A 14,408-nucleotide genomic window follows, 5' to 3' on the forward strand; every position below is an offset into this window, starting at 1 on the left:
ACACCTAGCCTTTCTTGAAGGTAAGTTGAATTAGCAAAATATATTGAAGGCTTCGGTGTTGGGCCTCTTGCTAAATTACTGAAATAGGTGCAATCAATTTGGTATATTTTGGACTATGATGGTGGTTTCGTCTTTATCTTTACCCCGGATGACGAGATGGAAAGAAATTTTGGAAGCCAGTCTTTGCATTGACTGAACGAGTTAACTTCATCAATCAGATATGATGCTAAAAAATTAAGCTTGTACTTTGATCAATATATACGATGCTCCATTATTATGCTTCTTGATTTATCTTTGAGCATATGACGAGCTAAACGTTATGTAATGAGCCAGAATGCTCCCATAGGATCTTCATGGGTACTAAACTACTAAAAAGTTGCTCATGAGTTAGTACACAAAATAGAAAAAAAGAAGACAAAAACATCAAGCTCTTTTTCAAATCTCAATGCATTTTACCATTGAGAACAGTAACTTTTACCTTACAATTACAGAGTCAAAATTGAAAATTAATTAATATTAAAATAACCATTTAAAATAGTCATGTACTATTTTTTTTCTTATCATTCAAATGGTGTAAGGCCAAGGGCACATTTACCTATTATTAAATGAGAAAACATAACTATATACCAAAATAAGTTTAAAAAAATGTTTTGTTATGGATCTCCTTACAATTTAGAGAGAGAGAAAGATATACAAATTGTCATTAATCACTTTCACAAGTTCAAATAAATTGTTCCATACACCTCCTAACTCTTGTTACATCTCATGTTCTCACATAGTACGTTCCTCTCTCTGCCTGTTCTTTTTTCCGTAAATTAAAAACTCATGGAATTAGTACCACCAAAGTTAAAAACAAACAATCAGAAGAGAAACAATCACAGGTTAAGATGTTGAAGCCATCACAAAGTTTTCCATCTAAAATTGCATATTCTTTCTTTCTTCACAGTTTTGGACATGTGGAAATTTTAAAACACAAAAACAAGCGGGATTAGAATGAACTCACAACAATGGTTAAGGAAACTTTTCATTCTTACTATACATGACAAACACTTAATCTGTAGTATTCACAATGTCTATATACTTGTATTCTTCCATGCCTCAGTTGCTGGCTTCATCCACAACATAAACCTTGAAATCAAGTGAAAGTCGTTTCATCGAATACCATCACCTAGATAAAAACAAATAGCCAAAACTATGTAACAAATCTATCATATGATTAAGTAAAGTTCAAATTATAGTATTGTTTAGCTGATCAATCAGAATACACTTTCCAAATAAAAAAAGGACGGTCCAATGCACAAGGCTCCCACTTGGACATGAGAACCACACAAACACAGGACTTTAACCTGTTACTTCAAAATCACACTTGTGTTTACAATCACTATAAAATTCATAATCAATTTGTTTTAGTCCTTACGTTTTTAAACTTTTCAAACCAATCAGTTAAAATTTTTTACCTTCGTCATCCTTCATTATACATTTTCATAAACCCAATGCTATTCTGCATACATGGACACACTATTGCTTAACTGGACAAAAAGTAAAACGAGAATTCGCATTTGTACAACATTTTTATAAAACAGAGAGAAAGATAGGAAGAGAGAGAAGTGTAAGAGATCATTGATGTTTTATGAATAATATGACTATTAAATTCTTACATAGAGAACAGAAATTTGAAGGGGCATATTGTATGGCAATGAATCTGCAATTCATTCATAAATGGTTTCCCTTTGGATTATTGGACCGAGTGGCATATTATTGTATGCCAATGAATTTGCAATTCATTCATTAACTACTTCCTTAGGGTTCTTGGAACCGGGAGTGTTGGTAGATGTCTGACAGTTTCATTGCCAATTGATATGGCAACTCACACAAGATTTTGTGCAAGTCACCTTCAGTAAAGAGTAAAAATACAAATTCTAGGGGGAATAAAAACATGTTTAATCCTTTATTCATTTAGTACTGAACTGCTAATGGTTATACGAACATAAAAATAAAATGATAAAAGCCAGTTGAGTGCATATATTTTAATACAACATACACAGATTCGTGCACACATGTATGAACCCATGAGTAATATTTCACACACATACAAGATCTGAAGGCAAGCTGGGTGGAAGTAAACATCGGCTCAAATCATGAGAATCATGCTCAAACAGCTATAACTTGTGCATATTTTCTACAACCATTTTCCACCATCCAATGAGCATATATACATTTTTAGAGAGAGAAAAAACACAGATCAAATAAATCCTTCTTTTATCAGTTAGTATTACGGGCTATTAAACTTGCAGCATTCACAATGTTCAACTAAAATATGTGGTACACTAGAAAGTTCACATATATACTTGTCAACAAACCAATAGTTATATAACACTTTTTCACCCTATATAATACTTGTACCAGTGAATTATAATTCCAACACCACAGAAAATTATTCGGCCATTATATCAAGCAGCACACAAAATTGCAATAGAATTCTTGTAAAAAGTGTGTTGGGGAGAGAGGGGGGGAAGGTATGAGATTTCCCACAAACATTTTAAAATGAGGGATAATCATCATGAGGTAAAGCTCACATCATTATTAAAGTAGTCAGAAGACAAACAAATTATGTGTTTTTTATTAAATTGAAGTAAAATTCAGGAAGGCTGTATATTCTTTTCCTAACCCGTATATTATATTAAAAGTACAGCTTGTCATTTTATTACAATGTTGTTAATGAATCATGCTTTAAACATTTTTAATAAATAAACTAAAGAAACTATAATATTAATGTCTTATAAACTATATATGGAATATATTCTATGCTACCAGGCCAATTATTAGATTTTACTCCCAACTTGGGTTTCTTCAAAGTGCAAATGTAGTGCACCACAAGCTATAGTTTGGCAGTTTGTACTGGAACTAGCAGATTCATAACAGTTCAGGTAGGTTTGCACCAATACTACTGGTGAGAAGCAAACTAGACATGGATGTCTAATCCAGTTTTCACTTCTCAGAACAAAATTTGATATATTCCTGTCCATTTCTGCTTCATTGCTAATGAAGTAAAAAAAAAAAAAATCCTTAGAAAATACTAAGTATTACCTTTCCACAAACTGGACAGTTGTCACTTCTCTCCATCCACTCATAAATGCAACCAAGGTGAAAATGATGAGAGCATTTTGTCATTATCTTTGGATTCTCTTTAGTGTATTCTGCAAGCAAAAACAGTTTAGAAAGTAAGAATCTCCAAAGATCCTGCTCCTTTAATAGTGTGTTTTCCACTACCAACAACAACAACAACAACCAATTAATACCAGCAACATCAGAGATTCTCAACTATACTGTTGTCTTTATCTATGTTTAATTATTTTACACACTTAGCAAGAAAAAGAGACAAATAATAGCGTAGAAAATGTCAGAAAATTAAATCGGAAAGAAATAACAGATATGATGGATAAGGGGCATATTCGAAAATTATAAAGAAATATATAGAATAAGATATAAATTACATTTCTTAGTCTGTGTACCATTACATCAAACGATAGATAAAAAGAACAAAGGGAACATAGTTATCTAATTTTAAGATAATAAGATATGCCATTAAGAAACCGTTGCGAGAAGCACATTTTCTTATTCCCAATTAATTGAAATATCCAGCTTTTGGTTTTTCTTCTTCACCATTCAAGGGACAGCAGCCAAAAGTTTTTTAATTAAAAGGAAAATGATACACCATAGAGTCTTGCAACAACATCTATGTTCTACAAATAAAAGTAAAACATCCAGATTTCTTGGTACAAGTCAAGGTGTGTCATTAAGCATAGTACAATAAAAGATCAATACTTCCTGAAAATTTATGTCCTGGTATCAATGGGTCTTCTACAGAAAATTTAAGATTATTAAGATAAAAATATATATCTCTACCTTCAAGACAAGTTGGACAAACATCCTCCTCCTCTGATGATGCATAGACAAGGCCCACTCCAGTTGAATATTTTGTTGATTGAAGTCTTAGGGAGGACTTAGAATGGTATTCCTTTGACCCAGCTTCACAGGCACTTTCATTCCATTTGTCTCCTGAATTTAAAGACTCTGGATCCAGATCTGCATCACTTCTTAGAGGTTCTGTTTCCTCATTTGAATGACTTGAACCCTTCTCACGCCTTGAAACTAGTCCATCACGTTGTGAGCGAAAATATCTGGGTTCTGCATCATATGGTAATGGCCTTGGAGGAGAGCGGTACATGTCAGATAGTGAATTATCGAGTGATGCTGCTGAAGTTATAGATGCTGCCCCTTGAATAGACGAAGGAATTGAATGAGCATCCCCTCTACGGAATATTGACGAATACTGAAATATGAGATAGACAGGAAAATGGTTATCTTTTTTATTCTAAAGTATAGCCCTCGTCAATGTCAAGATACATCATCCAGAAAAGTGGATTAAGCACCAAAATATTCTTCAAGTTGGAGTCTACCAAATATTGATGTTTATGGCAATCAATACAGTGGATTTACCACTAAAATATTTAAATAGTTAGATTAACAGAGGCAGAAAATCTTACCTAAACCAAGTAGCAGTCTAATTTGATTTTAGTTGTGGCTTGTTTAGGACAAACAAGCAACCACTAGAAGAGGTTCAGATGGTGAACATATCACACCCAAAACTGCCTTAGAGGTAACTTCAGTTTAAAAGTCACTTATAACATTGATACATTCCCAATATTTCTTTATGGATGCATCTATGTAGCACATCACCATCTGTAAACTTAGAGGTAACTTAGGATCCAATTGAAGGTATAGGACTTGAGTCCCATGTTGGAAAGTGTGGGGTTTATAAGGCCTTGGGCTCTCTAACTACAAAGGCTAGTTATGTGATGTGGTTCTCCCAAGGTTCTTATTAATTGGTATCAGAGATTTCCTACATGTTTCTCAGCTACAAATGAGTGGTGCAGGTGGTGAAGCAGATATTGCAGTATTCGTCTACGAGTCCAAGACTAATCAAAGGGTTAGTGCAGAGCCAACCCACGTGCACATTGGAGCTGTGGAGTGTGGTGGGATGTTAGGATTCATTTGTAAGGTACGTAACTCGAGTCTCACATTGGAAGTACGTGATTCTAGTATGGGTTTTATACAGCCTTAGGCTCTCCAACTACAATGGCTAGCTTATGTGACATAGTTTTCCTAAGGTTCTTATCAGACACATTTCAAGACTAATGGTATGAGACACCGGAACACTAAAGAGAGGCTAATGCCAGCATCCCCCACAGATAATTGCTCATGTTTATATATCCAAGATAACGGAAAATGCAAGAGCAGACCAATGCTAACAAAAACTAGACGTATTTCACTCCAAACACAACAAGTTGGCCACCTCACAAGTATGTTATTCAGGGCAAAAACAATGCACTAAGTCATGGGGAGAGCAACAAAATTCAAGTTTTGCACAACAACACATAACACAAGACACAGCATTACCCTTCCATGGGCCAAGAAGAGGAAAGGAAACAAAAGGGGGAAGAGGCAAGGAAATGGGAAACATGAACATACCACACTCAAAAGGTTCTGTATCAAGCAACTGAGACACACGCAGTTCCTATATACAGGACTATTTGGATTTACATAATCTTCAAAATCATCAAAACTCAAACAACAACAAACAGAACCCATTGTTCCAGCTTCCCAAACTCTCTTTAGCTTTAGATTTTTTCCCACACTTCAACTTATCACCAAAATGCAGATAGTGCTACACGCAAGCTTTGAGAAAAGGAGCCTCCAAAAGCATCACACTATTTGTTTTCACAAAAAACTAGGATAGAGGATTCTAAGCTTGCAAAAGTGTCACTGCCTCCACAAACCAGTACCCTCCCTCTTCAGTTCACATAACCCTGTAATATGGATAAGTACTGTTTCTCTTGCTGACCTGCAAATTACACCAAAACAGCATTAAAGAAGAACAATAATAACAACACTGACAAACATGTGAAGTTTGCTGAAGTTATCATTCATGTCATGCTATTATTTGACCAATTAAAAATAAATAATCTTTAATCAGCTAGACAACAAATTATTTGCATGTGTATTATTTAGACCAATTCCTATTATCCTATAGTATTTGATTATTAAATGACAACAAAAAATTTAGGAGCCACATAAATATTTAATATTTTAAAATAACGATTGATCATTTTGGCTTGACTTAGTGCGCACATGAATAACTGGTCAATGAAGCTAATGCTCATGCTCCAAAGCAACATGTACACATTTTCAGAACGGCAAAATCAGAACCATAACGTAAGATCAACATAAAGCTCACGAGTGTAACATAAAATAACTAATATAAAATTCAAAGAAGAATATGCCAAATTTGATTATTCAAATGACAAAACTTTTCAGTTTTTAGTCTTTCGCCACTCACCGACAACTTCACTTGCCCATCTCAACTTCAAATTTAAGAAGAAAGAATTAAAAAAAAATATTTTCTTCTCTATCAAGCTATGCCAACGAATCAGCAAACAACACGAACATCATTACTAGAAGATGAAAAATTGTGATCATAATTTTACAACATAAAAATAAAACAGACATAAATCACACCCAAAGTGTGTGCAAACAATGAGATTTCCAAAAAAAAAAAAACAGAGGATCGACCATAAATTGAAGAAAAAGAAGATACCCACTTCCTATAATCAAAGTAAGAAGCAATCAGAAGGATCAAAACGATAATTGGAAGCTAAAAATTGAAGTGGGTAAGAGGTGAACAGAGAAAGATTGATTTTTTTTCTTTCGAAAAAGTAACAGAAAGATAGAGAGAGGAACCTGGAACTGAGAAAGTGGGTAGAGAGTAGATAGATGTTTTAGATGTCATAAACAAAGAGATATGAGTGGAAATTTTGCATTTTTCGGCGATAATTGCTATGAAACTGTGAAATTAAAGACACTCTCTTTCCCGATCGTCCTCTTTCCCTTTTGCTTTGGTTTGGTGGGTGAAGTGTAGTTTTTTTTTTTTTAGTATTTTATTGTTTTTGTTGTAAGGAACTAAGGATGATGGAAGGGAGTCGGTAGTAGATGAATCTGACCCAATTTTATTATATTGAAAAACAAGTTTTGGACAAAGAGAAACAGTCACTTTACCGAATTTCTGTCACACCGAGCATGTATGTTGTAGAAAACTAGTGTTGAATTACACCCAAAAAAAATAAACTAGTGTTGAATTAAATAATAGAAATCAAATAACGTGAAAAAAATATATAGAATAAAATGTCTCCTTGATTTTTCAATTTTTATATCAAAATTAAATTTTGATTTCTATACTTTAAAAATGATATAGCAAATTACAACATTGAGATTTTATGTAATTATACAACCATTTTCCCTATGCTTTTAACAATTACTTTCATTTTCCTTGTAAATTGGGTAACACAACCTATTTTCATTTTCATTGCATAATTTTTTTCATTTGTAATACAAAATACCCAATGAAAATATAATTTTATTGTATTTTGGGTTGAGTGCATGTTTGGATTGCAAACTTAAGTTTGCAAAGGATGTTATTATTGATCCTTATCATAATTTCTCTTGATCCTGCAAAAATTTAAAATTCTTAAAAAAGATATTTTACTCTTTTGTTCAAACACTCCACCCCTCCTTCTTATCTCTTTCTCTTACCCATGTCATCCTTCTTCTCATCCACGGTTAAATTCACATCAGACATACTATTTTATTGAGATCTTCATTGAGACACTCAATGAAATCGTATTTATGTTTTACATTTTATTTTTGTTTTAAAAAAACACAACGAAATTATATTTTTGTTGTATTTTATTTTGTATTTATGATTTCTATTAAGTATAAATGAAAATTACTTTTTAAAGTAATCAAATTAACTTTGATATAATTTGTCATTGTTAATAGTACTCAATATCTTTTTTAATTAAAATTAAATTAATTGAATATAAGCTACCATTTATAAAGATAATCAAATTAATTATTATAAGAACTACCTTTATTAATCGTAATCAAATCAATTCATGGTATTATTTTTATTAGAGTTAAAAAAAGAAGTTTACGTTATCATTATTTTAAATGAAAAAGGTAATTTAGGTAACAATTAATTTGATTACCATTAAAAAAAGCATTGTGTGTTGTCATTAATATAATTTGTATTCAAATTAATTCAAGTAAAAAAAAAGTAACTTAATTCTGGAATTAATTTTTCGTGAAAAAATACCTAACGGAAACATGTTTCCGTTGTATGAAAAGGGAGTGCAAAAAAATTACACAAGAGAAATGTGTTTTTGTTTTGGATTTTGTACGCGGAAACATGTTTTCGTTATATAATTTTTTCGCATGCCTTTTTATACAATGGAAACATGTTTCCATTGTTATATCTCGGACAGAAAAAAATATACAATAAAATCATGATTTCGTTTAACAATTTGTTATAATAAGGGGGTGTGAAAATCGTTTAACAACAGAATCATGATTTCGTTGTGCATCTTATTTAATAGAATCATAAACCTGCGGGAAGGATAATTTTGGAATAAAAAATTCAATCCCTTGGTAGGGGCCAAGAGCAATTTACATGGGATCAATAGTACCTCCAGTTTGCAAAATGAGTTTGCAAAAGTATCCCAATAGTTATTTCTCCCAAACTAAGTTTTCAGGCTAAATTTTAACCTCAAACATATTTTTGGAGAGAAACCAAACATGATATCAAACACATTTTACTATCCAAACTGATTTTGGAGCTCCCCACCAGCAAACCAAACATAGCCTGAGAAACACAACATAATTGTGTTTTTGTTGTGTTTTGTGAAGCACAAAAACCAACACAACGAAAACACAATTTGTTGTGTTGCTTAAATATCACAAACAATTTGTTGTTTTTGTTGAACTAAAAGAATTGAAAAAATACTTACCACTGTGAGCCTTGACGAAGATGACGAGAAAATCTTAAAACAGTGAAGGAAATGAAAGTAAGGGGCACACAAAGAGGAGGAAAAGGGAGAAGGGGCGAGGTGAGGAAGAGAATTGAAGGACAATGAGAAGGAAATAATAGAAGTTGAATATTTGGGGGTGAAAAGAAAAGGAGTTTGGCAGGTGGGAAAGAGGGAAGGGGAAAGGGTGGGGTGTGGGAAACTGCCTTAGGGACAATTTTGACCTTTTACCCTCAAATTCAAAATTTGATAATACCAATAGCGCTATTGATAGTGCCAATAATAGCCTGGATACAAAATCATCAAAGCTAAAATTGACCCTCAAGCAATGTAAATCCAAACCAATGTAGGGGTTATTCCCACCCTCTAGTTTCGCAGGAAAAACACAACACATTTCCATTGTGTTAGGAGGTGCATCCTCCATACATAACAAAAACACATTTTTGTTTTGTATTATGTACAATAAAAACACATTTCTATTATATATTGTGCAACAAAAGACAATTTCAGTAGGAATATTTTAGAAAAAGAAAAATAGCAAACATAATATACAGGGGGGACAAAAACCAAATCTTGTATAGGAATATCGGAACCCATGCAGGTACATGGTTATGAAGTCATAGAAGCCTATTAATGAAGAGTGTTGCTAGGTGCACCCAGCATTATTGCTGGTGCACCCAACATTTTAAAAAAATGGTAAAATTGTCCTTGCTTGGTTTTTCTCTTACGGATCAAGTTGATCCGTAAGAGGAAAAATAATAATTTATTAATTATACAACATATTTAAAGATATTTATTTTATAATATAATTTATAAAGATATTTATTTCATTAATTATAATATAATTAAATATATTTATTTATTTTATTAATTATAATATATTTATAAATATTGATTTATTATAAATAATTAATTTTTTAATATATTTTTTTAGAATAAATTTGTTTAGAAGATGATATTAAAATACTTACTCAGTCCCATTATAATTATTGTTTAAGGTTATTTTATACATATCAATAAAAATCAATAAATACATAAAAGATAATAATAATTTTATAAAATTAATATTATCATCATTAATTTATTTTTTATTTTTATAATTAATCATATCATTAATATTATAAAGAATATAAAAAAAATAATTAGTATTATATTAAAAATTAAAATACTAACTACTTTATAATACATTTTTTTACATGATCATTAGTATAAGAGGGAAAATAGTAATTATAAGAGAATTTAAAAATATTAGTACGTTATATAAAATAAGGATCTTAGATAACGAATGATGTTCATTTTTTTTCTACAAAAATATTAATTTATTTTTTTGTATGACCTCTACTCATGATGTCCATTTTTTGTTTAATTTATTTTTTTCAACACCCTTTTCAACTTCTTTATTTCAATTATATTTAAAGTTATATTTAAAATTATTTTTTATTAGTTGGTAAACTAAGTTAATTAGACCATTTATAATAATTTACATATACTATAACTAAGTTAACTAGACCATTTTAATAACACACGTGTATATAGACATAAATGGAATACACAATCAATGGAAATAAATAAAACTAACATTACTAATGAAAATAAATAAAACCAACAATACTCATGAAATGGGTTCATGTACAATATCTATATATACATGGAATATCAATAGAAAATATGTAAATAAACTACGGCTGATCCGTGCGCCACCTGCGTCTAGACCTAACATATACTAGATGGTCCTGTGTCACACTCCTGGCCAACCTGAGGCATTCTTCGATCACCTCATGTGTCGATGAGCCAGGCGTGATCACCCTTAGACTCAGATGGCGCTCCAACCTCTCAGCAATGTCATCACAAACTTCCTGTTACATACAAAACAAACTGATTACACAAATTATTATGCAAATATTGAGGTAAATGACGTAAATTATTAGTATTACTTACCACTGCATGCCTAGGCTCCTCCGCAGATGTCGATGATGCTCATGGCTCCGACACGTGAGAGATATCCGTCCGCGGGGCCTGAGGGACGACTCGGGGCTGCGAGGCGTGACCATGAGGCAGAGGATCTAATGCGTGGCCTGGTGTCATGAAAGGATGCAAGATGCGGAAGAACCAGTCCATGTAGTCACTGGAACACTGGCCTGACACAACGCATACCTCACCTGCTGGAACGATATGATCCTCGTAGTGCATCCACCTGTCGTGTATATCATCATACAAGACCTATGAATCGACAGGAGGAGCAGGAAATGATCTACGTGTATCCAAACTGCCGCACGACCCTCTCTGGTCGGTAATAAACAGCAACAGGTCCCCAGCGCAAGAGACCGGAATAGCATGATCTGACGTGGAAGTCCCGGACTGATCAGTGCTCCCCATACGGGATCCAACAGACATCCGGAATCCGGAGTCGGTCCAGGCACTCCCTGTACGCCGGCGTATGAATGCTCTTCACGGTCTTCTTCGTCGCAATCCACCTACACGCACGCGGAGAATCCTCGTCGTACTCCTGATTAGTAGTGGAGTCCGCGACTGACGGAAAGTGCTCGTAAATCCAGCACTACAGATGTAACATCAAAATTATAAACATTAATAATGAAAGTGTAACAAAATTTAAAGTTGAACATTGTTGAGGCTGAATGAATGAAAAACATATTTGTTACCTGCAGTAGTGTGATGTAACCGCCAAGCTGTCGGCTGTGGCTCATAAATGCATCGTTCAGCTGGTCGTACATATGCACCAAAGCAGCCACTCCCCAGGCGTTCCTCTCCGTCATACTGAGGTCACGAAGGGCCTCCAAGTAGACAACATGGACATTGGTTGCACTCTTGTTAGCAAACAGAGTGCAACCCAGAAGATGAAGAAGATATGTGTGAGCCGCAGCTGTCCAATGACCTGCCTGGCATCGGCGCTCATATATATCAAGTACCCATTGTAGGCGTACGTACGATCCACGACACTGGGTTGTCTCAGCCCTAGAACACTCTGCAGAGACCATCAATAAGTCCACCAGCATCTGAACCGCATCGTCCACGTGCAAGGGCTCAAAAACGTGTAAGTCGCCAATCACGGGAAGATATGGAGAAGCGAGGAGACGTTGTCCAGCATGATGGTGAGCTCTCCCACCGAGAGATGGAAACTAGACGTCTCCCGGTGCCACCGCTCCATAAACGCGGACAAAAGTCCCCGATCGTCGGTGTCTACCGAACACGCGATTAGAGGACTTAGTCCTGTACCAGCAACAAGTTTTTCAATGGCAGGGACATGCCTGCTTAAACTATGGACCTTCCTCCCATGAAAGGATATCTTCAGTTCAGGACACTCCTGAATTGAAGTATAAAGGAACGCAAAATTCGTTAAAATCATTATTTAAAGGAAAACTAATTTCAATCATAAAGTATAATTTACAAGTAACTAAAAATAAATATTATAAATACCTCTCCCGTCCATACGCTGCAAGCAACGTGATCCGCATACTGGGTCAACACGGATGGGTCGCTCGGACCACCCGAAAATCCCTCATGCTCATCCTCAGCAGCCTCTGTGCCTGTGTCCGCAGGAATGTCTGCCACAATGTCCTCTACAGCAGCTGGTGCCTCCATAGGGTCATCCTGAACATCTGGCGCAAGGACCACTGGCTCGTCGTACGCTGCAGTCATAGCGACTCGCTACCTCCGTGCGGATACAGTAGGCCGTCGACGCTGCGGAGCATCATCGGAATCATCACGATCTCCTCTGCCTACACCTCTACCAGTAACCTGACCTAAGGCACGACCTAATCCTCTGGTCCTAACCATGATATGCAAATGAGTGCCGCAAATTCAATCACCGATTTCATTCACTCAAATTTCATTGGTCTAACGCAAATTTCATTGACTGAAAGTCACGCAAGCTGTCAGGCTTTCATTGATTGTAGGACATGTATGTCAAGAAAGGCATGTCAAGAAAGGCTACACATGTTAGGCTTTTATCGGGTTAGTTTTTATTAAGTACACTATATGATTGAATGGAAATTGATTATGGATCCTAATATTATTGATATTAGATGAACAAAGCCAAAGAAAGAAGAAATCAATCTTCTTGAAATGGAAGCAACTCCATATTGTTTCTTGATGATCCTTTGTTCATGCTATTAAATGTGTTTTTTCTTGGTTACTCTAGTGTTCAAAACTGATTTCCTACACAAAATTTGTGGCAGTTATTGTATCATTTTTCAGTGAGGTGTGCATGTTTTAATAGGTTTGAAATTAACTGAGAACTAGCACTTAGGATAGTTGAAGACAATACTTACTATCCTAAGCTCAAAGAATTCTGCAAACCACACAAATGTTATGTTGATGAGCACTATTTTCAGACAATGTTAACAATTAATACTCCTCATCTTTTGGCAAATAGAAGCCTCACTTATGTGGACTGGTCAAGCTTTATGCTTATTCATTTGGTTCAAACTAATTTTTGGAGCAACTAGATAAAGAATGAACGATTAACATTCAAAACAAAAGACAACTTCTCATAGATTATCCCAATAAAAAAGCAAAATCCCTTTCTTTGGCTCTCAAGTGACAAAGGTCATAAGCTTGTTCATGTCCTCATGGGCTTGAGGCACAAGACTTCTCAACTAACTAATTATGACTGTCTCACATAAATCTATCATGCCCATTTTCCAACCTATAATTTTTGGATAAAGAATGACCAATTGACTAGCAAAAAAGAATAAAAAGAAGGTAATTTCTCATAAGTTATTCCAATAAAGAAGCAAAACATTCTTCTTCAACTAGTATCTCCTTTAGTAAGTTCCCAATGAGGTCAAATGAATAAGAATTTGAGCAAAATGACCAAACATCTGATTATGTGTAGCTTCATCCAAGGATATAGGACTACCTATAGCCCCAACAATCTTAAATAATATTTTAGGGTGCCAATACTTCTATGGGAGATCATGGAATCTTACCCAACATTAGGCATGTGTCTATTTTTGCTTATTAGGATTGAAGTTAGGTATCCATGGTATTAAATGAAGAAGACCTAGGCACACAATCCTTGCACCCACTACCCAAACACTACAAAGATTCTCTGGAGAAGTGAAACTAAACTCATAGAAACTCCTTTCCAATGAAATCATCTGTCATTGCCCAAGGGGCTTTCAATGTTTAGTTAATTGTGCACACAAATCATGCACCTTGATTGGTTGATCATCCTTGCCTATAATAAGACATCCATGTAGTAGGGAGTCACCTTTATGGAAAGGGAGTCATCTTTGACACAAGCACATGAAAGTTGGCTTATAGGGATATCAATCATATTGGTCATAACTTAGTTAAAGGAAGTACATGGAAGTTGGCTTATAGGGATATCAATTATATTGGTCATAACTTAGTTAAAGGAATGAATTTGTATGCAATTACATAAAAGGCAATTACATATTCGCATTAAATCAGATTGAAACAAAAGATATTCATGACACTATTTATCAAATATTTAGCATACAT

General features: G+C 34.3%; 2 protein-coding genes across 3 annotated transcripts; both read right to left on the reverse strand.

Moving 5' to 3' along the window:
* Positions 1–860: 860 nt before the first annotated feature.
* Positions 861–7,040, reverse strand: LOC114400679 (E3 ubiquitin-protein ligase At3g02290-like). Of its 2 annotated transcripts, none has more exons than XM_028363251.1 (5): positions 6,802–7,040; positions 5,533–5,905; positions 3,907–4,333; positions 3,088–3,197; positions 861–1,168 (listed from the first exon to the last, which is right to left on the reverse strand). In XM_028363251.1, the coding sequence occupies exons 2-5, from the start codon at positions 5,650–5,652 to the stop codon at positions 1,136–1,138; spliced, it is 690 nt and encodes a 229-aa protein (XP_028219052.1). In that variant the 5' UTR covers positions 5,653–5,905; positions 6,802–7,040; the 3' UTR covers positions 861–1,135. The 2 variants fall into 2 exon arrangements, with proteins under 2 accessions (XP_028219052.1, XP_028219053.1); XM_028363252.1 differs by lacking the exon at positions 6,802–7,040 and adding an exon at positions 6,663–6,767.
* A 3,560-nt stretch (positions 7,041–10,600) lies between these two features.
* Positions 10,601–12,578, reverse strand: LOC114398496 (protein MAIN-LIKE 2-like). The gene is made up of 7 exons (XM_028360698.1): positions 12,357–12,578; positions 12,016–12,243; positions 11,815–11,904; positions 11,582–11,746; positions 11,300–11,478; positions 11,076–11,115; positions 10,601–10,777 (listed from the first exon to the last, which is right to left on the reverse strand). The coding sequence occupies exons 1-7, from the start codon at positions 12,576–12,578 to the stop codon at positions 10,601–10,603; spliced, it is 1,101 nt and encodes a 366-aa protein (XP_028216499.1).
* Between the last annotated feature and the right edge of the window lie 1,830 nt (positions 12,579–14,408).

This window comes from Glycine soja, chromosome 19 (genome assembly GCF_004193775.1).
Source record: "Glycine soja cultivar W05 chromosome 19, ASM419377v2, whole genome shotgun sequence".
Taxonomy (NCBI): domain Eukaryota; kingdom Viridiplantae; phylum Streptophyta; class Magnoliopsida; order Fabales; family Fabaceae; genus Glycine; species Glycine soja.